Source organism: Arvicanthis niloticus, chromosome 4, assembly GCF_011762505.2.
Source record: "Arvicanthis niloticus isolate mArvNil1 chromosome 4, mArvNil1.pat.X, whole genome shotgun sequence".
Taxonomy (NCBI): domain Eukaryota; kingdom Metazoa; phylum Chordata; class Mammalia; order Rodentia; family Muridae; genus Arvicanthis; species Arvicanthis niloticus.
The window spans coordinates 87820715-87841411 of NC_047661.1; the positions used below are offsets into that span (position 1 = coordinate 87820715).

The 20697-nt window shown below is 42.3% G+C and overlaps 1 protein-coding gene across 2 annotated transcripts in view; it reads right to left on the reverse strand.

Moving 5' to 3' along the window:
• Gpsm2 (G protein signaling modulator 2) overlaps positions 1-12786 on the reverse strand; it is a 40633-nt gene extending 27847 nt beyond the window's left edge. The window contains exons 1-2 of one of the 2 annotated variants that reach the window (XM_034499458.2): positions 12528-12786; positions 2091-2387 (exon numbers count right to left, since the gene is read on the reverse strand). In XM_034499458.2, the coding sequence (XP_034355349.1) occupies positions 2091-2146 (56 nt within the window). In that variant the 5' untranslated portion in view covers positions 2147-2387; positions 12528-12786. The remainder of the gene's footprint in view (positions 1-2090; positions 2388-12527) is intronic. The other variant, XM_034499459.2, reaches the window with a different exon arrangement.
• Positions 12787-20697: the final 7911 nt, after the last annotated feature.

Genomic DNA, 20697 nt, shown 5'->3' on the forward strand with positions numbered 1-20697 from the left:
CAGTGTACAGAGCTCCAAGTGAGGGACGGAGAATCACAGAGGCAAGCGTATGGTGTATATGGGACAGGCACAAAGGCAGGTGTTCCGCTTGGCTGTGCCCAGGCATCTAGGAGCCACCCTGGGCTGCACAGTCAGCTCTGTTTTCAGTGAGCCCCCAAGTAGCAAACTGAAGGTGAGTCGAATGGGGAATGCTAGCAGTGTGAACCAGAGCAAGGTGGGAAGGCTGTGGATGGGCAGAGTGTGGGGAAAAAGGGGAGTAAACATTCAGGTCTGGGGAGATACAGCCTAAGGTTAACATGAGAGGACTTCACATTAAATGCTTGTCCAAGCTGGAATGCCTTCAGTTCGCCTTTATTTTAAAGTATTCTTTCTCTTTGAGGTAAGGTCTGTCTTACTCTGTAGCCTAGATTACAACTCATATAGCTCAGGCTGGCCTTGAACTCACAGCAATGCTCCTGCTTCAATCCTGAGTGCTGACATTACAGGGAGGAGCCACATACCTCAGACTTTAAAAAAAAAAAAAAAAAAGGTACATTTACTTATGTTTGTATGCATGCATGCACACATGCACTTGTATACACGAACCACAGCACACAAGTGCAGCCCACTCTTCAGAGTCAGTTCTCTCAAGGCAGTGTGCACAGGTCACCAGCTTATGCTGCAAGTCCATTTCCCACTGAGCCAGCTCACCAGCCTGAGATTTTTGAAATTTTAATGAAAATGTGCTTACTGTGCTGGGAAGAGGGCCATGTTAATACAGTACTGGCATAAGGATGGGAGTTCTAGGCTGGTAAGATGGCCAGTGGGTAACCGTGCTCATCACCAAGTCTGGTGACCTGAGTTTCAGCCCCAGAATCCACACTGTGGAAGGAGAAAACCAATCCACACAAACTGTCTTCTGATTTCTTAATGTACAGTATGGCATACACAACCCTGTCCCCAACACACACACACACACACACACACACACACACTCATCTAGAACCTACATCAAAACAACCCAGGTGTTAGGGGAAGCAGAAATGGGTGGAAGCCTAGACTTGCTATCTATCACCCACTTCTGGTGAGTTCCAGTCCATCAAAGACCCATCTCTAAAAAATTTTAGATAGCACCCAAGGAATGACATTGAAGTTGTCTGCTAGCTTCCAACATGCACACAACACACATGTGCACACACAGGGAGAGAGAAAAAGATAGATAGATAGAGAGAGACAGAGAGAATATAACCTTTCTTGGCACTGCCATAACCCAAACCATCTATTTCACAGTATAAATCTTCTATTAAACACATTAAGACATGGAGGATTTAATAAGAAACACTTTCACACAAAAGATTTTGAGTACCAAGACTATAAGTCAGTGGCAGAGCATGTGCCTACCATACCCATGGTCATGGGTTCAATTCCCAGTAAGAGAGAAACAGAGAGAGACAGACACTGATTTGAATTCTATGCACCACTATGATCTTCTGGTGTCTGTTTCATTAACACATTTTGAGAACGAATCTACTGTTCTATATTCATCTTATTAAATAATTGTTTCCTGGCTTGACTAGAACTTCTAGAATAAATGTCAGATAACAACAGAGATATGCTTGCCCTGTTCCTGTTCTACCAGAAATGTCGTTAGTATTTTATTACTTAATATCAGGCTGGCTGTTGATCTGCCATGTTTAGAACGTATCTATTCATTTCCACTTTATTTCACGTGTCTGTTCTGAAAGGTCAGCTAGGAAAGATCACCACTTAGAAACTGTCACGATAGCTCGTCTACCACAAAAAGTCTTAAAATTACCCACAAAAGTCTTAAAATACATTCCTTTTTGTATTTACAATGCACAAGTTACAAAATACAAAGGAGCTATTCATAAATTCTCTCGGAGAACATTAATAAATTACAGTACAGTTTCTACTGTCATTTCCCCACAAAAGTACACACAACTTCCCACTACCACAGAACTCTGCTCGCAGAACAGACTAAATTTAGTTGGTATATTTTGAGAACTTTGAAATTAAAAATAGAAATGGACAAGAATTAAACGCACGTCTAAACAGATGAACGGCCATGCACTAAGAGAGCGGCATCTTACCTGTAGCGGACATGAAAGGATTGGTCTTCCCTCATGCTTATCAAATTCCCCTCCATCCAGTCATATTATAAGCTGAGAAAATGCGAAATTACTGTGTCCTGGGCCAATCCAGTCCTTTACAGCGCAGAGGGGTTTGCAGAGCACTGTCCGGTTAGTACATTAATGAGTTGGTGTTAATACATCCTAAGCTTCTTCTTTATTAATTATGAAAGGAGGTCAATGTCAGACAGCTTAAAGGTTCAAATGTGTCCCAATCCTTGCATCTCTGGCCCCTTCAGCAGCACCTCAGCAACATTTCTGCAAAAGGAATACAAGACGCTTTGCTGGAAGTCCTGTTTGCAAAGATTAACCTACAGTAACCTGAGCTGTACACGGTCACACAGCTAACACCATGGACTACAGACAGGCCAGTCACTAGGACAGGACTGTCACCATGTAGGCAGGGATGTGGCTTTAGGAGGTTTGGTTGAGAAGTTCACTTCACTGGTTGGGAGTATAATCGTCTTGTGTAAATTACTACTTTAATGGGAATCATGGGAAAAAGCAATGTATCCGATTAATACCTTAAAATAAAATCATGATACTTTGAGCTTTTAAAAACTGCTATTAACAGATCAAGTGAGGATCCAACAACTGTCTAAATAAGTCAGTGAAACTCTACAAACCTGCTCTTTCAAAGATGATACCACTCTGGTAGTCAAATTATATTTGCATTAATTTGCAAGTATATTCTATTTAAGTTCTTTAAAATAGTTTAATTAGTATTAAACAGATACAAAAAGAATTTAGAAAAATATATATACACACACATATATGAGAAAGAATGAGGCAACAAAATATTTACTTGACCCAGTATAAGACAACACTCCCACTGCCCTGAGACTCTCTTGGATGCTTCAACTTCTCCTGCCTTCACTTCTTGTCAGATGACCTCTGAACGGACTCTGTTTATCATTCTCTTGCTTATCTTAACTTTACCACAAGGTGTGCACAGACCTAAGCAACACATTTCATTTTCTATGGTCTTGTTCAACATTATGTTTCTGAGTGTCACCAAAATCATTTTTCCAATTTGCATATTTTCATCTCCATATCACACGCCATTAAATAGCAAGTGTATTTTCAATCTGTTGTTGATGGGCATTTGGATTGTGAAAACTTTTATCCCTATTTTTTACTATTTTTAAATGAATCGCCACAAAGATTTATTATTAATAATCTGATTACTAACTTGGCAGCAGAGAAGATGTAGTGAGGGAGAAAAATAATTAGATGAATACAAGAAAAAAATTTCCTACAAACCAGTGGGTGCAAGAAAGGAGGAAAAGAGAGGCTCTAACGGATGTAACAGGAGCACCAGAAGGAAAGAGTCAGAGATACGATCTTGAGGAGCAAAGGTGGAGCGGTCTTCAGACTTAGAGGCACCAGTCAGCAGATGGAAACAGCACAAGCCCCAACCAGCTGCAGAGATGCCCCGTGCTCAGACAAACACACCGCAGAGACCAGCATGAGAGGGAAACCATAAAAGAAATAAAGATGTAACTATAGGTAGAGTCCCAGACCTTCAGCATCGTGAACAAGCCTTTACACGTGAGGCTGTGAGGCTGCCCAACATCTTACTACATTTGCAAAAGGTAACCGGCTGTTGCTTGTTTTGCGTCCTACTGAGAGGCTGCAGGGAATGTGGCAGCAGTAAGGAGAGGTGGGCTTAGCCTTCAGGGCCTGAATGTTTCCTTGAGGAAGTAAGGTTTTTACATAAGCAACCAGCTTGGCATGTAAGGAACATACACTATTCTTCCTCTTCCTTCTTTCCTCCCACAAAGGAAGCAATAACTTAAAGATGAAAAGACACGTCACAGCTATTAGGCCAACAACTCTCTTCCTCCCCCTCCCCCTCCCCCATCCCACTGTGTATCCTTCTCCCTTTTAAAAACAAGACTAAAGGGAATTAGTGTAGCTGCTCAGAACAATAGCTCTAAAGTGCACCTAGATTACACAACTAGCTAAAAGGGCAGCCAGACAGTTGTCTATTATTCACTGTGAGGTTTGGCCTGTCATTTATAAAATAAGGTACGAGGAAAGGTATTTGGATTTACCTAACTTAAATCGAAGTTGTATTTAAATATCTTGCCATCTATGAGATAATAACAAAATTCCAACTTTTACTAATAACTGAAAATGTTAACGTCATACTGTAAGAACGTAAGCTGTTTCTATGTTCAACGAATTAGCAAACACATACAGATGAAGTTGTCAAATACCTTACTGGATGAAAACTGCACAGAAGACCACATCGAATGACTAGCGAACTGATTTGTGTGATTTTTTTTTTTTAAATCTAGGATCTCATACAGCACAGGTTAGCCTTAACTCCCCATCTACCAAGAAACTCCTGATCCTCCTGCCTCCAACTCTAAAGTCCCGAGACTAAACGTATGCCCCCCCCCCCCCCCCACACGACTCCTAAGTAAACTGTTATTGTGGTTTTAGAACTCTCATATTTATCCCCCAAGGTCACTCTGCATTACCCTCTGTAACAACTGGGTACCATGTTATTCTCTCTCCTCTTTCAAAGCTGGTCGTCCCATGCTACACAAGTGCTCTTATAGCTGACTTGTGTTTTGTTTTGTGTTTTGTTTGTTTTCAAGACAGAGGTTTTGTGTAGCCCTGGCTGTCCTGGAACTCACTGTGTAGACCAGACTGGCTTGGAACTCAAAGAGATCCGCCTGCCTCTGCCTCCTGAGTGCTGGGATTCAAGGCCCTGACATCTGAAAACCACTCACTGAGCAGATAGGCATCCCTTGACTTATGAGTCACGGGTCTAACCACAGCTGTCTCTGTGTTTGCTATGTTCCTTGCTGCATAGCTAATGGTTCATATTTAGCACTGCATTTGTGTGTGTGCATACTGATATACTGTAACACTAGAAGGAAACATCCACCATAAATAAACACACACACATGTAAAACAACACTAGTTACATTCACAAGTTATTAAACTGTTTGCTAGAATAAGAGACTTTAAGACTAGAAACTGCACGTGGATGTGAGAGCTCTGAAAGAACAGTGAGGAGTCGTCATTTGCAAGAAGCAGTGATCTCAGCACCTCCCAAGATGCTCCACAAACCAAGGTCAGCAGTGGAGGTTTTAGTCTGGCCATAAAGAAACAAAGAGAATGTAGTATTTACCCCATACCCCAGACACAGGCAGAAGCACACAGAAAGAAGCGGTACGTTACCTCTGTTTCACATATAACTCTGGTTACAAACAGCTAATGGACTTCAGTTACTGTCCAAGGTACACAACCATTGCAGATTAGAGGTCCTGCCCAGGTTTACTCCACTGACAAAAGTTCATAAACACGATGGGGGTGGGGAGCAGATGAACATACCTACATTTTCAGCATCTATGAGTTTATCTAAACTGTGTGCTCCTGACTTTGATGTAAGGGACAGTAACTTTTAGTCTGCTTCTTTCATTCAAAGGCTCACATAAATGCAGCTGGAGGGATGGCCCAGTGGTCACCAGCACTTGTTGCTATTGCAGTGGTCCATTCCCAGGCTCCACTCCACTTTCAAGACTCACAACCACCCATAAATCTAGTTCCAAGGTATCCGATGCCCTCTTCTGACTTCTGCAGGTACCAGACATGCCTGCAGTGCACATACATACATGCAAGCAAAACTCGTAAGCACAAAACTCGTAAAAAAATAATTTTTTTTTTTTTTAATCTCTCTATATTGGCAACACTCATTACTTTTCTTACCTCTAAGTCAGGTCATCTAAACTCTGTAAGCTTTTACATCTTAACTAATTGCCTCTAAGGTACAATATTCAAATTCTTTAAGTCCCTTTAGTTTTAACATTTCTATCAATAGAAGCAGGACTATGTGCGAATAATCAAGAACAAACTCAAAACAAGGCCCTGGTCTAGTAGAATTCAGAGCACAGGCTCTAGTAACACAAGCACATTGAGGTAATTACGGAAGAGATAAAGCAGAGTGTCAACACAGCCACTTCTAGAATAAACTAATCCTAAGTAAGCTGGTCGTTTTGTGTCTAACGACGTGTCTGTAAACAGACATGAATTTAGTAATCTAACTCCACCCCGCCTTGGTGCTGAGGTCTGAACCTACAACCTCAGGCATGCTAAGCAAGTGCTCTGCCACTGAGCTACATCCTAAGCTCCCTTTTCAAGTTCTACCTCTATTCAAGCTCTGTTTGAAAGATAAGTGGAAACAAGTTGGCAAGTAAAAAAAATTAATACGAGAGAACAGTAAGTGTTCTTATTTAAGGAAGTTGAGTGTGGGTGATGGATCAGTGGGAAGAGTGTTTGGGAAGACATCTGCAAACACATGCACACTACACGTGTGCGCGCACACTCCCATGCACACCACACACACTCACTCCCATGTACCACATGTGTGTACCACAAATTCACAACACACATGCACGCACACATGAACACGTGCAGGAACACACACAAGGGCTAGAGAAATGGCTCAGCACTTATAAGTCTGTGTTATCCTTGCAGATGATCCAAGTCTGATTCCAAGCACGAATGTCAGGGGGCTTACAACCACTTGTCACTCTGGCTCTGAGATATCCGAAGCCTCTGGCCTCTACGGGCACCTGCAGTCACATGCACAGACATGTACATATACTCATGGTTAAAAACGAATCTCAAACTCTTGATTTAAAAAAAAAAATAACACAAAACAAAAGAGTAGGATGCTGATAACGGGGAACTAAGAAGCATGTTTGCCTGGAAAGGCAAAGGCATGGTATACAAAGTCTAAAGGTAGCATAGGTTTGAGTTTATTGTGGGCAGTCAGTAAAAAAGTTCAAGCCAACAAATGGCAAAACTTACTTGACATTAAAACATAGTACTAAAGTGAGAAACCAGTATCCAAAGAGAGATGGTCAAACCTGAGAACAGCTGTGACCTCAATCATGTCATCAGAGGAAAATGAAGACAGAGCCCACGAGCCAAGCCAGGGGCCAAGGCTGACGGTGAACTGAGCGGACAGAACGTCCAAGACCAGTCAAATAGTGACAGTGCCCACAGCGACTGGCAAACTAGATTACAGCTACAACTTGGAAGAAACGCATGGACTGCCTACATGTGTTAAACTTGTACTTCACAAAGTTTATCTATTCACCAATGATAGCTAAAAAATTAGCACATCAAGCTAGAGATACAAAAATCTGAAAACAGGTAAAGGTCTGGGAGGAAGGTCTGAGTGGTAGATGCTCCGGATTTATGTCTTTTATCACTGCGATCTCTTCCCCCATGGGCTCCAGGGATCAAACTCAACAGGCTAAATTTCCACACATCTTTAAAGCTAAAAAACATTAAAGAGCTCTCAATCTTCTTTCTTCTCTCTGAAATCTAAATTTAATAAAGTAATTCAATGGCAACATTAAAAAGAAATTCCACCAGGAGTAAAAGTAAATCAAGGTAATAATACATAGAATTCCTCATTCATCATCCAACATACTCTGTAAGCCAGTAACGTAATCAAACTATATGCATAATACTGTGAGCTGGCGAGTAACTAACTCAAGATATATTATCCATCATTATCTAAGTGCTAAGTGTAGATTTACTATTAACTGACATAAAGGCCAAGTATATAGTACTTGACACAATCCAAGTTAATAAAATAAACGTGGTCATGCACTTCAGTATGTCATCCTATCCTCAACTGAGTCCTGGTTCCTGATAGGTTATTTACATAGCACGAGCAGAAAATCCAGAAACCTTTTAAAAATTAAATTTTAATTAAACATAGTGATATACTGAGTGCTTTCTAAAGGACTATTCATGACAAAACAAACATTAAAAAAAATAAAATACAAAAACAAAAAGACCTCAAGAGATCACAGGGAAGGTTGCAATCCAAAAATACTAAAAGCAAAAAGTAAGCCCAAGTTCTAAAAAGAAAAAAATTACGTGTTTCTGTTGTTACCTTTTCCTATCTGTAGTCTTTTAGTTAGTAAAGATGTGTTTGAATTTTACCTTTTTAGAGACCACACAAATTAGACAAACATTATATGAGTTCAAAGAAATAAATATAAACTAGTCCTATGACTACTATTATTAGAAGAAAAAAGGAACAATTACTAGTCAACAATAGTGTGACGGTTTGAATATGCTTGGCCCAGGAAGTGGCACTATTAGGAGGTGTGGCCTTGGGAGGACATGTGCCATTGTGGGCGCGGGTTTTAAGGCCCTTCCTAGAAGCCATTCTTCTATTTGCCTTCAGAACAAGATGTAGAACTCTCAGCTCCTCCTGTACCATGCCTGCCTGGACACTGCCATGAGCCCCAATTAAATGCTGTCCTTATAAGAGCTGCCTTGGACATAGTGTCTGTTCACAGCAGTAAAACCCTAACTAAGACAAATGGGAAGAAAAAGCAGTTAGCAAGCCACTTGACAACATGACCCACAGCCCTATTCATTATCACAGTAATTCTCTTACCTGTGACTTCCCCTTTCAGTTCCAATTACCTACAGTCAATGGTAACCCAAAACTATTACATGTTCAATTCCAGAAATCAAATGTATCTTAACAGTTTACTTATGAACAGTTTACTTATGAGAAGCATGATGAAATGCCCTGGTTCTACCAAGAATGTGGATCACTCTGTGTCCAGTGTATCCATGCGGTATACATTACTTGCCCTGTTAGTCATTTACCAGTAACTATCCTGATCAGTAGATGTCACAAGTCCTCCATCAAGTAATCTTTATTTTAATTAACAATGGCTTAAAACCACAAGAGTAGAGATGACAACAATTTCATTACAGTACATTGCCACAGTTGCTTTATTTATCTATTTTATGTATTTACCTTTATGTGCATTGGTGTTTTGCCTGCATGTATGTCTATGAAAGAGTGTCAGACCTTGGAGTTGTGAGCTGCCACATGGATGTTGGGATTTGAACCTGGGTTCTCTCAGTGCCCTTAACCACTGAGACATCTCTCTAGCCCCTAATTGCTATATTTTATTATTAGCTATTTTTTTTTTTCCTTTTCCCTTCTCCCTCTTGCTCTGGCTCCTGCTCACTCCTGGCCCTGCTCACTCCGGCCCAAAGTACACTGTAGCTGTCTTCAGACACCCATATGAGGGCATCAGATCTCAAGGATGGTTGTGAGCCACCATGTGGTTTCTGGGATTTGAACTCATGACCTCCTGAAGAGCAGTCGGTGCTCTTAACCACCGAGCCATCTCACCAGCCCTATTAGCTATTGTTAAGGCCTTACTTTGTCTAATTTATAAGTTAATTACCATAGGTATGTTCATATAGGAAAAGGCTGCTTAGGAGTTACTCAAGGTCTCAAGACTGGAGGTCTTCAAAGTGTCCCCCCTGAGGATAATACAGGCTACTGTACCAATGGTTCTCGATCATCAACTTTAATCAGTCAATACATGTGCATGACAACTTAAAAGATGAACAGTGAAACTGAAAAAAAACAAAAAAACAAAAAACAAAGAAACCAGGCTCTTCCTCAGTAAAGAGCACTAGATCAGTTCTCTCAGAAAGGCAGCGCCAACTTCAAACATTTTAAAGCAAAAATGAATCCTAATTGCAAAACCTTACATCCAATCAAAGAAGGAAGGGCTCTAGAAGGTGAGTATAGAATTTCTTATAGGAAAAAAGATATACACTCATATATAAAACAAATTATTAACCACCTTTTGTGGAAGAATGTTTCTACTCAGTTCAATTTTATGAGGTTATTATGAGAACCCTAATTAAAAAGGACAAAACAACCCAAACCCTCTGTAGAAACAAGGAAATGTGTACTGCAGGCACTCTGAGGGATAGTAGAACTTATTAGGCAAACAGAGCAAGGCGTTCTATTTAAGGGAAGCAACTGAACCAAAGCAGAGATGGGGTGTGCAGACTGCTCCCGGGAAGCACACTGGTCAGAAGTGGAGGAGAACAGGACCAAACTGTGAGGCTTATACTGTCTGGCCCAAGCACCTATTTGGCAGTGTATTTTTTATTTTTCGCAATGGGAACCTTGTAGGGTTATCTTCCAAAGGGGGGAGGGGCAAAGTTACATGTTAGGATGAGAAACAGGCAGTATCACATAGGGCCAAATGAGGAGACAAAGATGAAAAACACTGCAAAGAGTCAAAACTGACTAAGGATCCTGCTTCTCTGGCCACTCAGGACACCAGTACATTATTCTGTGCATCACAGATGTCCAACAATCTTCCTTTAATTGCTTGCCTGAGAAAAAGCCTGAGAATAAGGCTGGGGTGTAGCTCAGCAGAGGAAGCATGTGAGGGCAAGAGTTGGGGTTCAACCACCAGGACTGCAAAAGATAAAAAGGAATTCATGCAAAAACAAGAGTTTATAACACATTTCTGCTTACCAGTGAAGAAGACTACATTTATATTCTTTCAGTCTTAAGAAAATTTTTCTCTGTGTTTTTTAGAAAGGTTAAAAGATATGGGAAGTGTCATTTGATTTAGAATACAAAAAAAGCAAGACCATCTTTAGAAGGGTGGAAATATTCCTGCACACTCCATAACAAACCACCGACTGCATATGTGGTTTTAAGTAGAATGTGCTGTAAGTGGGAGTCAGAGACATGTGGCGATTTAAGTGCAGTACAGCGCGTACTTTGAGACTGGGCAGCAGTTCTGATCCCTCCAGTAACCTATTAATTATACAACCTTAAAAACAAATGCCCTCAGTTGGTGGGGGGCTTGCTGTTTGTTTGTTTGTTTTGTTTTTAGGTAAATCTTGGAGTATTTTATGGATAAGAAAGGTGAAGGCTGAGTATGTGGTTTGTTTTTGCTTAGCATACACCTGCCCTGGATTTGACCCTAAGCATGGATGGTGCATACCTGTAATCACAGCACTTGGGGAGGTGGAGACCCTGTGTCAAAAAAGTACACAATACACACACACACAGGAAAGAGAGAGAGACAGAGACAGAGACACAGAGAGAGACAGAGACAGGCAGGCAGGCAGGCAAGCAGGCAAGCAGGCAGGCAGGCAGGCAAGCAGGCAAGCAGGCAGGCAGACAGGCAGACAGACAGAGAAGAAAGTCAGCCAGCCATTTCACACCAGGTGGAAATTTGTGCACATTTGTAATCCCAGCTACTGGCCGAGACAGGAGGATTCCAAGTTCCAGGCCAGCCCTAAAAACTTAGCAACACTAGGTCTCAAATAAATAAATGATCTGGAATTGCCTCAGTGACAGAACTCTCAGCGTTCACACGGCTCAGGGTACAAGCTCAGGTATAGAGGCAGTGAGACATGGGAGGCACACTATACTCCTTTACCTTTTGTAATTGGCCTACTATTAAATCTCAGGTTTACATTAAAACATACTTGTAATGTTGTATGTCTGACATACTGAAAATTCAGTTAAACTGCTTTTCTATGGGACATGCTTCCACAATACACCACAGTCTCTGAGTTCATAACCAGTCCAATCATTGAATTGTAAGTTAGAAATAGTTTGCAAGAGGGGCCTATGAATACCTAGAACTGGCCGGGCATCCCAGAGCCCCCCTCCTTACCCCCTTACAACAAACGATAGCGACCTTTGCTTTTGTACTTCTGCATAACGAATCGCTGCTATGGCATGTAGAAACTCCAGGTAAAAGTGCTCTTTAACTAGAAGCAATCACTATGGTTACTAACAAGCCGGAAAATCTTCTGTTTAGTCTTCCGTATAGTCTGAATAGTCTGAAAAATTCTGCTCGGTTGGTGACAAAAAACTTACAACACAAACCACACAGCACTCCAATCAACACAAAACACCGCGAGGAAAGTCAAGAACTCATCTCTTCTAATTCTACAGTGAGGTTAAATTATGCATTAAGGAAAATAATTTCCATCTTTACTCGTTTCAATCGAGTTCAAATGATACTAGTTGGAGCTACCTGTTTTACCATTAAAATACAAGAAAATTACGTTTTCCACTTTTCATTTGAAGATAAGTTTACAGCTTTCGGGGGTAAGATCTCAACATTTTACGCTTGCTTTAAAATTGGCTGCAACGATCGCCCAATTTCGTCTGCCAGTAGAAAAACAACGTCTGGGCTCCGAAAAGTCCAGGAGTTTAAATGTGATCTGACAAAACTGTCTGGTTTGGAGACCCGAGGCGGGCGACGTGCCTGGGATTCGAATCCACCGAGATTCGGCTTTGTATCCACTGTCTGTTACGCTCGGAAAACGCGTGAAGTCGCTGCATCCCAGCAAATATTTTCAAGGTCTGCAGAACTCGGATCCCCAGTTTCCCCTCACTTAGAGGACAAGACCTGAGCGCTGGTACGAGTGCGAAGCCCCCCGCGGAGCCCTGGGGTCCCAGCGTCACCGGAGTCCGTCGAGCCTCGGTGGTCCGGAAACCCCGCTCCACACCCCCACACGCCCCTCTGGGTCGCCCCCTCAGGCTCCGCTCACCTCCCTCTGGCTGGCGGCTCCTGGGAACCCGGCGCCGCTGCAGGGATGAGCGCCTCCGGCCGCAGATCAGGGACCGCGGCGCTTCCCCAAGGCGGGTCCCCGCGGCGACGCCGAGCCAAGCAGGGGCACCGCGGGAGGGTGGCGCGCGCCCCCGGCGCCCGCCCCCGGCAGGTCACGTGGGCCAGAGCTTCGGACTCCCCCTTGCCTCTCAAAGGGTCTCACCGCCAGCAAGGTTCCCTCAGTGCCCGAGCTCCTCTGCGCCTGCGCCTAACTCCAGGCTCTCCCATTCAAACTGACAACGCCCCGCGTCTTTTGGACCGGCCAATGGCACCGGAGGGGCGGGGCTAGGAGGGTGGAGGGCGGAGCTAGACGAGCCAGGCCCCCCTCCTTCTAGAGATTTGTGAGTTTGTTTCCTGGGACTGTAGCGCTTGTTGATCCTTCTATGCTCCGGATAGGTCCTCCATCAGATGCCGAAAAGTGGAACAATAAACATCAGAGTTCAAGCTGGGTCTAGTTCAGACTTTGAACCCAGGAGCCCCAGTCCAGTGCCTCTTTCCCTGCAGGCTCAGTCCTGCCCTGGGAAAGTCTTCCAAGAGGCAGATGTGAGAAAGAAAAAGGCCTGTGTGAAAGGAACAGAGGGTCCCCTGTGAAAGTCTGAACAAGGAGCCTCAGTTCTCGAGGCTGTGTCACAATTCTGGCGTTTCCAGCTGTTGGGAGAGCAAACTTCTTCTGACTGCAGGATCGATGGTTCCCAGGAAAAGCAGAGTTGGCAAATTTAATCAGCTTCATTCCCATTCTGTTCATGCCTTCATGTCAAGTTCACAAAAAAAAATATATATATATATATATATATATATATATATATATATATATATATATCTTACCTTGCTCATAAAATATTCAAACTAGAGTCTCTGCTGTGAAGCTGATGATGTTGGTTACATTATATATAGCCACTGGTTATTTCTCCACTGGGATGAAATTTTAATGTTTTACAGGGTTGGGCACCTGCTAGAGAAATTCTGGTTTCAGCATTTCTCTGGTGATGGCCATGACCACTTTGTGTGTGTCATGGAAAACTGTTCAGAGATAGTGTTAGCACCAGCTAGACCTGGGGTTGAGTTTCAGCTCTGGACCTCTTCTGACTGACTGGACTGACTGACCTTGAACAAGTTAGGCGTCCGTCCTCTGTAGCCTCAGCTACCTCACCTGTAAAACACAGATAATGAGCCTTCCTCTACTAAGATCTGTCATGATGCTTCAAGAGGTAAAGTTTATGAAATAGTTAACACAGCTGTTGACACATCAAAGCTGTTCAGTAAGTGGTACTCTTACTGTTATTATCAGCGAGCACCCTTAATACCAGGTTCTTATAAAAAGCTGAATTAGCTGGTTATACTATTTCAGAGGTAGATATTATAATTCTTCCATACTCATAAATTCTTTGTGGGTATTGATCGGTAAACCACAATAAAGGTATTTTAAATTCAGCATAGCCAAAGTGAATCGTTTCTTTCCCGTGCCTCTTCTCTCATGGACTTGATTCTCTATCCCTGCTATCAGCTACGTACATCTTCCTAATCACTTTGGTTGAATTGTCTTGTAAATCATCTTTCCAAATGCATACATACATGAGACTGTGTCATTCTACTACTTGAAGACATTTAATGGTCAAAAACCAAAAACAACAGGAACCAGGGTATTGTCTCACATACTTTTAATCCCAGATCTTGGAAGGCACAGGCAAGTGGGTCTCTGTGTGTTCGAGGCCATCTTGGTCTATACAGTGAGTTCCAGGACAGCCAAGGCTACATAGTGAGACCCTATCTTAAAAAAAGAATATATATTTATTTACACCTACTTTTTAATAAGTGTAGTTGAGAGTATTATATATGTAATATATATAATTCAAAGCCACACAGACTTTGAAATGGAAATATGACATAAAATATTTAATATATTTAAAGAAATAAAAGCATGAAAATATAATGAATCAAGGACTACAAAACCCCAAAATTATATATTAACTATATATAAACCATATATAACTATATATAAAACTATATATATTTATGATAGCTTATACAAATATTCTCAGAGGACAAAAGGGCAGCAGAACCTAGCCCACACAGACTTTGAAATGCAATATGACATAGGTAATAAAATAAAAATGGTTAATATGTTTAAAGAGACAAAAGCATGCATCAAGAATTGGAAAAAAAAGACAAGAGCAAGAAGGTTTTAAAAAGAATAAGAATCCAATGAAATTTCTAGTATAATAGGAAGCAACTGAAATATTAAGTTCAGTGCACAGCTTTGACAAACTAAGAGATGAAAAGTGAGCCATGAGGTGCAACTCAGGAAACATTCTCAAATAAAAGAGAAATGTAGAAAAGAGAATGAGATGCCCCAATACATTTCTAGTCAAAACCTAAGATGATGGTGCTGGAGAGGTAGCCACAAGGCAGCTTTACACCCATCCAGAACTCCAGTTTTAGGGATGCCTTCTTCTGACTTCCCTGGGCACCAGGTGTGTGGTACACCAGGCAAAACACTCATATAATGATCTAAAAATAAAAGTTTAATTCAAAAATAAAGGCTGGGAACACAGCTCAATGCCACAGTACTTGCCCAGCACATGTTAATTTCCAACACCAGAAAATAAAATAATAAAATAGAAATGGCAGGGCACAGTGGTGCATGCTATTAGTGCCAGCACTTTCCCTCTCCTTATTAAGTTGATTATCTCAGGAATCTTGTCACAGTAACAGAAAGCTAACTAACACTGAAGTGTATCCACTTGGCTAGTAAATGACAGAGCCAATCTGTCTCAAGGGTATGCTTTTGACATCTCTCTTTACTGTCCCTTAGTAATTCAAAAAGAAGTAATAAGTACAGGCATATGTGACTGGCTAAATTAATACTACATATTTAGTATTTAAATTAATACTAAATACTTTAAAGAACTGTTAGGGTAATAAGTGATCTAATAATACCAATAAAGGCAACAACCCAAGAGAAAAGGACAAGACCAGCCCTTTACAGTGGAAGCCCCAGTGGCTACAGTGAGTCTCCAGAAGCACTTCAGCTTCTCCAGCCTTTAAATAATGCAACAGACGGCTGGGATGATCTGGAGGCTGCCAGTCAGCAGATGGAGCTGCTTTTGGCTCACATGGTGCCATGTACAAACCAACTACCTTACTGCTCAAAGAACCACTTAGCAGGGTAAGTTGCATAGAAGAGACGCAGGAGTCTCCTATGACTATCCTGAGCCCAACTTTAAAGAGTTGGCTCACTGTTCTTACTCAGATGTTCTCCTCTGAAGATAATTCCTCTGTTTTATGATGCTATTATCAGTCTTAATTATGGGATTGCAAACGTGCCCAGAGGTCCCATTGGACACATCCTAGCAACCTAAATCATCACCATAGGAAACTCTTTCTACACTCCACCTCAAATATTTGTCACGGATGCTTACCAGACATTGGCCTTTGAACCCCTGTGACCCCTGTAGGACCTATATCTTACAGATATAAAGACCTAAGTAAGTTTTGTTTTGTTTTGTTGTTGTTTTTACAATAAGGTCTTGCTATGTGTCACTCTGGCACGTGCTGACTTTAAAATTATCAAAATCCTCTGTTCTCAGCCCTGGTGGAAGTCACTATCAAGATAAATCTCACTTCTCAAGAAGCTAGGTCTAGTCACCCTACAGATAATCTTGGCCTCCAAACTGATTAGTTCTATATCTTGCAGATTCAACCAATTGTGTATTGGTTCACTAGTCATTGTGATTAATATCTAGACTTGTAATTATTTCCCAAGAAGTATAGTGCAGCAACTGCTCATGGATCATGTGGTGGCTTGAATGAGAATTGTCCCCATATGCTCATATATTTGAATACGTGGTCCCCAGTTAGTGGAAGTGTTTGGGAAGGATTTAGGAGGTGTGGCTTTGTTAGAGTAGGTGTGTCACTGAGTGTGGGCTTTGGGGTTCCAGAATCCCATGCCATTCCCAGTTAGTGTTCTCTCTCTCCTTCTCTCTTTCCTTCTCTCTTCCCCTTCCCCTCCCTCTTTCCCTCTCTCCTGTAGAGACAGGGAAGCCTGTCTCATGGTTGTTGTCTCAACATGTAAGCTCTCAGCTACTGCTTGAGCACCACGCCTGCCTGCTGCCATGCTCCCCCACCGTAGGTAGACATTCTCTGAAACTGTGAGCGCCATTTAACCCTTTCATCTATAAGCTGCCTTGGTCCTGGTGTCTTTCACAGCAATTTTCTACTCAGTTACTTTTCTAGTAACTAAGTCAGGCCATCTGTGATGTGTTTTTGAATGTGTTGATGCTTCAGTTCCTTTTTTGTGGCTGTGATAAAAAATACCTCTGACAAAAAGCAACTGAGGGGAGAGAGGGTTTAACTCACAATTTCAGTTTACAACTCTGTCATTTTGAGGAAGTCAGTGCACAAATTTCAAGGAACTAGTCACATCACACCCACTGCCAAGAGAAGAGAGAAATGGACACATGAATGTATATTGCTCAGCTAGCTTTGTCTGCTCTTATACAGCACAGGACCCAAACCAAGGGAATTCTATCACCCATGTTCAGGCTGGTTCTTCCCAGTCAATTAAAGCAGTCAAGACAATTCCCCACAGACGTGCCCACAGACCAAACTGATCTAAACAATCCCTGACTGAGACTCTCTCCACAAATAGTTCTATGCTATATCAAGCTGATGATTAAACCTGATTAGCACACAGTTAAGTACTGTCTTAGGTAGGGTTTACTATTGCTGCGAAGAGATACAATGACCACAGCAACTCTTATAAATGAAAACATTTAATTGGGGCTGGCTTACAGTTTTAGAGGTTTCGTTCATTATCATCATGTCAGGAAACATGGTTGAGGGCAGGCAGACATGGTGCTACTGTAGGTCAGAGAGTTCTACATCTTAATTTGTAGGCAGCAAAAGGAGACTGTGTACCACACTGTGCTTGAGCCTAGGAGACCTCAAAGCCCACTGTCCAGTGACACACTTCCTCCAACAAGGCCAATTATCCTAATAGTGCCACTCCCTATGTGCCAAGCATTCAAACACATGAGTCTATTGGGGCCATAACTATTCAAACTATCACAAGTTTGACTCACCTAGAAATGAGTCAAAATATACAGGAAGAGTATGAGGGTTACATGCAAACAGTACATCATTTTATATAAGGAACTTAAGGTAGATTTTTGGCATCCCTAGAGGTCTTAAAATCCTCCATGAACACTGATAGACAACTATGCCAATGTACATAGTTGGGATTATGAGGACAATATTGGCTCTCTTAAAAATATTTGGACAATAATAATACGCAAGTATCTAGAATTCTACTCATTGGCTCCACTCAAAACTTGTTCATCTGCCACCACTGACCACAGGCTTTGCTCAAGTAGGTTTTGTCAAGCCATCTAGAAGTCTTACAGACTTCCTCTCTCTCCCATACCAGCTTCAAAGCCCTTTTTCAGTCCAGACTTCTTTTTAGTGTCCACTGTTACATGCCTGCATTTGGGCAACAAGAGGAAAGAAAGAAGGGAAAACAACTATTTATTGAGCTCCCATACTTGTTAGACATTGAAGAAGCTACTTTGTCTACTTATCTAACTAATTGTCATACAAACCTGTCTCCCAGTTCTGTGGATGATGAAAAAACCAGTTCAGATACCCTAGACAACTTACCAAGGTCCTCAGTAAGACATAGCTAAGAATCCACTCTAGTTTTTATTGTGGCTTTGTTTTCAAAATTTTTATTACATGTATCTATCCATTGGGATACAGTGTGAACACGGAAGTCAGAGGACAATTTGCAGGAGTCACTTCTTTCCCCTACCTTGTGTGTCCTGAGGCTCAAACTCAGATCCTCAAGCTTGGCAGCAAGCTTCTCTACCCACTGAGCCACCTCTCCAGCCCTGTTTTGTCTTGTTTGAGACAGTTTTGTGTATATCTTGAACTCACCATGTAGCCAATGATGATCCTTCTCCTACCTCCCCAGTGCTCCCAAGTGTACATTACCACGTACTGAGGATAAGGATACAACCCAGGGCTGAAGTGGAAACTTACAGAATCTTTGGAAAGTCAGTTGTGTCAGATCACATGAAGGGGTGTTTTCCTGAAGTGGACACAGGTAAGAGGCTATTTCACTAAGGCAGACACGTGAAGGAGTATTTCACCGACGCAGACACAGGTGAAAGGATACCCTGCTAAAGTAAGCACATGAAAGGACACGTGATGAAAGGTTCTTCACTAACAACATGCATGTATTGGCCTGCCTTACATTGCAGAGTTGAGCTCCTTTTGTTGGGACTCCATAGAGAGCAATGCACCAAAAAACTTCTGGGGGTATGTTGGTGGCTTCTTGGCAAAGTGATGTCAGCTAATACAGACCCACGCAGAGTTTTTCTAAGACAGACTTGTGCTGAGGTAAGACCCGTGGAGGACATGTGATGTTTGGAGGGAGTATAAATAAGACTCAACAGACTGAGAGGGACTTGCTTGTAGAGCTAGCTCTGTAATGCTGCTCAGTCTCATGTCTTTGCTGATCTTCACTGTACTGAGAGAAACGCAGATGAGAATTTCTCCTGTTTTCTCTGGTGGTTTTTCCTGCTGACTTCTGGCAATTCAGCTGAGGCCTGGCTGTCTCTGTTAGTTGGTGTCACCACTGACGATTCCTGTTTGCTATCCTGACTCTACCAAACTGGATTGCTGGTATATTCATGAAATATTTGCGTGTGGATCAAGCTGCTGCTGCTGACCTGTGAACTGAACTGCTGATTTCCAGACAACACAGATGAGAGTTGCTCCAAAAATCAATTTCTAAACAGACCCACTTCTTCTGTATCCTTTCTTTTCCACTACCTCTGGTGGGTGGTGAGCTAGAAGGGGGGTTAAAGCATTTAAAAAAACCATTATTAAAAGTAGGACTGAGAAAAACTAAAACTTCAGAGGGCTTCGTGCATGCTAAAAACCATTCTGCCAACAGAGCTGCACCCTCATTGCCCAATGCATTTCTTGAACTGGTGCTTTTCCATTCTCCTCAAGCACACGAGTGGATCTCCACACACCCCTTCCTCCCACGTCTCTCCTCTCAGCCTTCACTCTCCTCCCTCCTCTTCCCCACCAATATTTTATGGTATGATAGATGTCAGTATGGAGATACAAGTGTTTTGAAGGCTTGCAGCAGAGGACCCTGCCCTAGTGTGGGGATGAGAGAAGGTTCTAGAGTGAGTGACAGGCTAAGAAGGAATAAATAAGATGGAAAGGGGGGTAGACACCTCACAGAGAGAACGACGTGAAGAAAAGGCCCACATTGGGCAGGGGACAGTGTATTTGAGGAAGGGCAGGCCAGGAGTCTAAGAAAGAGTAAGTTTGAAAGTCAGCCCCATTGGGGAGAGGATTCTGGACATCATCATGGTACCCACACCTACCTGAGCTACCCAGGAAGCGATTCATTCTCATCTTTCCGTAGAAAACATATTCTATCATTATTATTTTTATGATAACCTTACTGGCATTTTGGATGAGCTGTTCATTGTACAGGACCGTTCTTGCTTCTAACCCAGTCTGCAGGTATTAAATGCCAGCCTTTACTCTCTGTTTCCTGACACCTCTGGATTTGACCCGCCTTTCTTCTGGGCACCAGTTGCTCTAGTTGCTGCAGGATGACGACTGCCATTAATTTTATAAGCGGTTTTGTCCCTTCATCCAGTGACCTTTGAACTTCTCCTTACCAGATCTCTTTCGAGTACAGACACATTGATGGTTCCGGCATTTAATAATTCCAATTCTATAAAATAAATGTTGACTCTCTGTTACATGCCCAGGTTGGCAGAACAATCGTGCCCGGGATGGAGTGAACGGCTTAGTTATAAGATGGTGAGGAAGCTCAGACGGGAAGTGGAAGTGACAATTGGAGAAAGGACCACTCCCCTAGTTGGGGGGTGGGGGGACGTAGGGGGAGGCAGGAAGGGCTTTCCCAGCAGCATATTCAAATGAAGGTAGAAAGCACCAGGAAAGACCCAGAAACTGCAGAAACATGATGTTTTGTGGGTGTGGTCAGAGGGATGGTGGGCGGAGCCGGTAGCCTCAAGTGGCAGAGAGGCTCCAGTTTGCAGCTAGGGAGCTTTGACTGTGTGGGA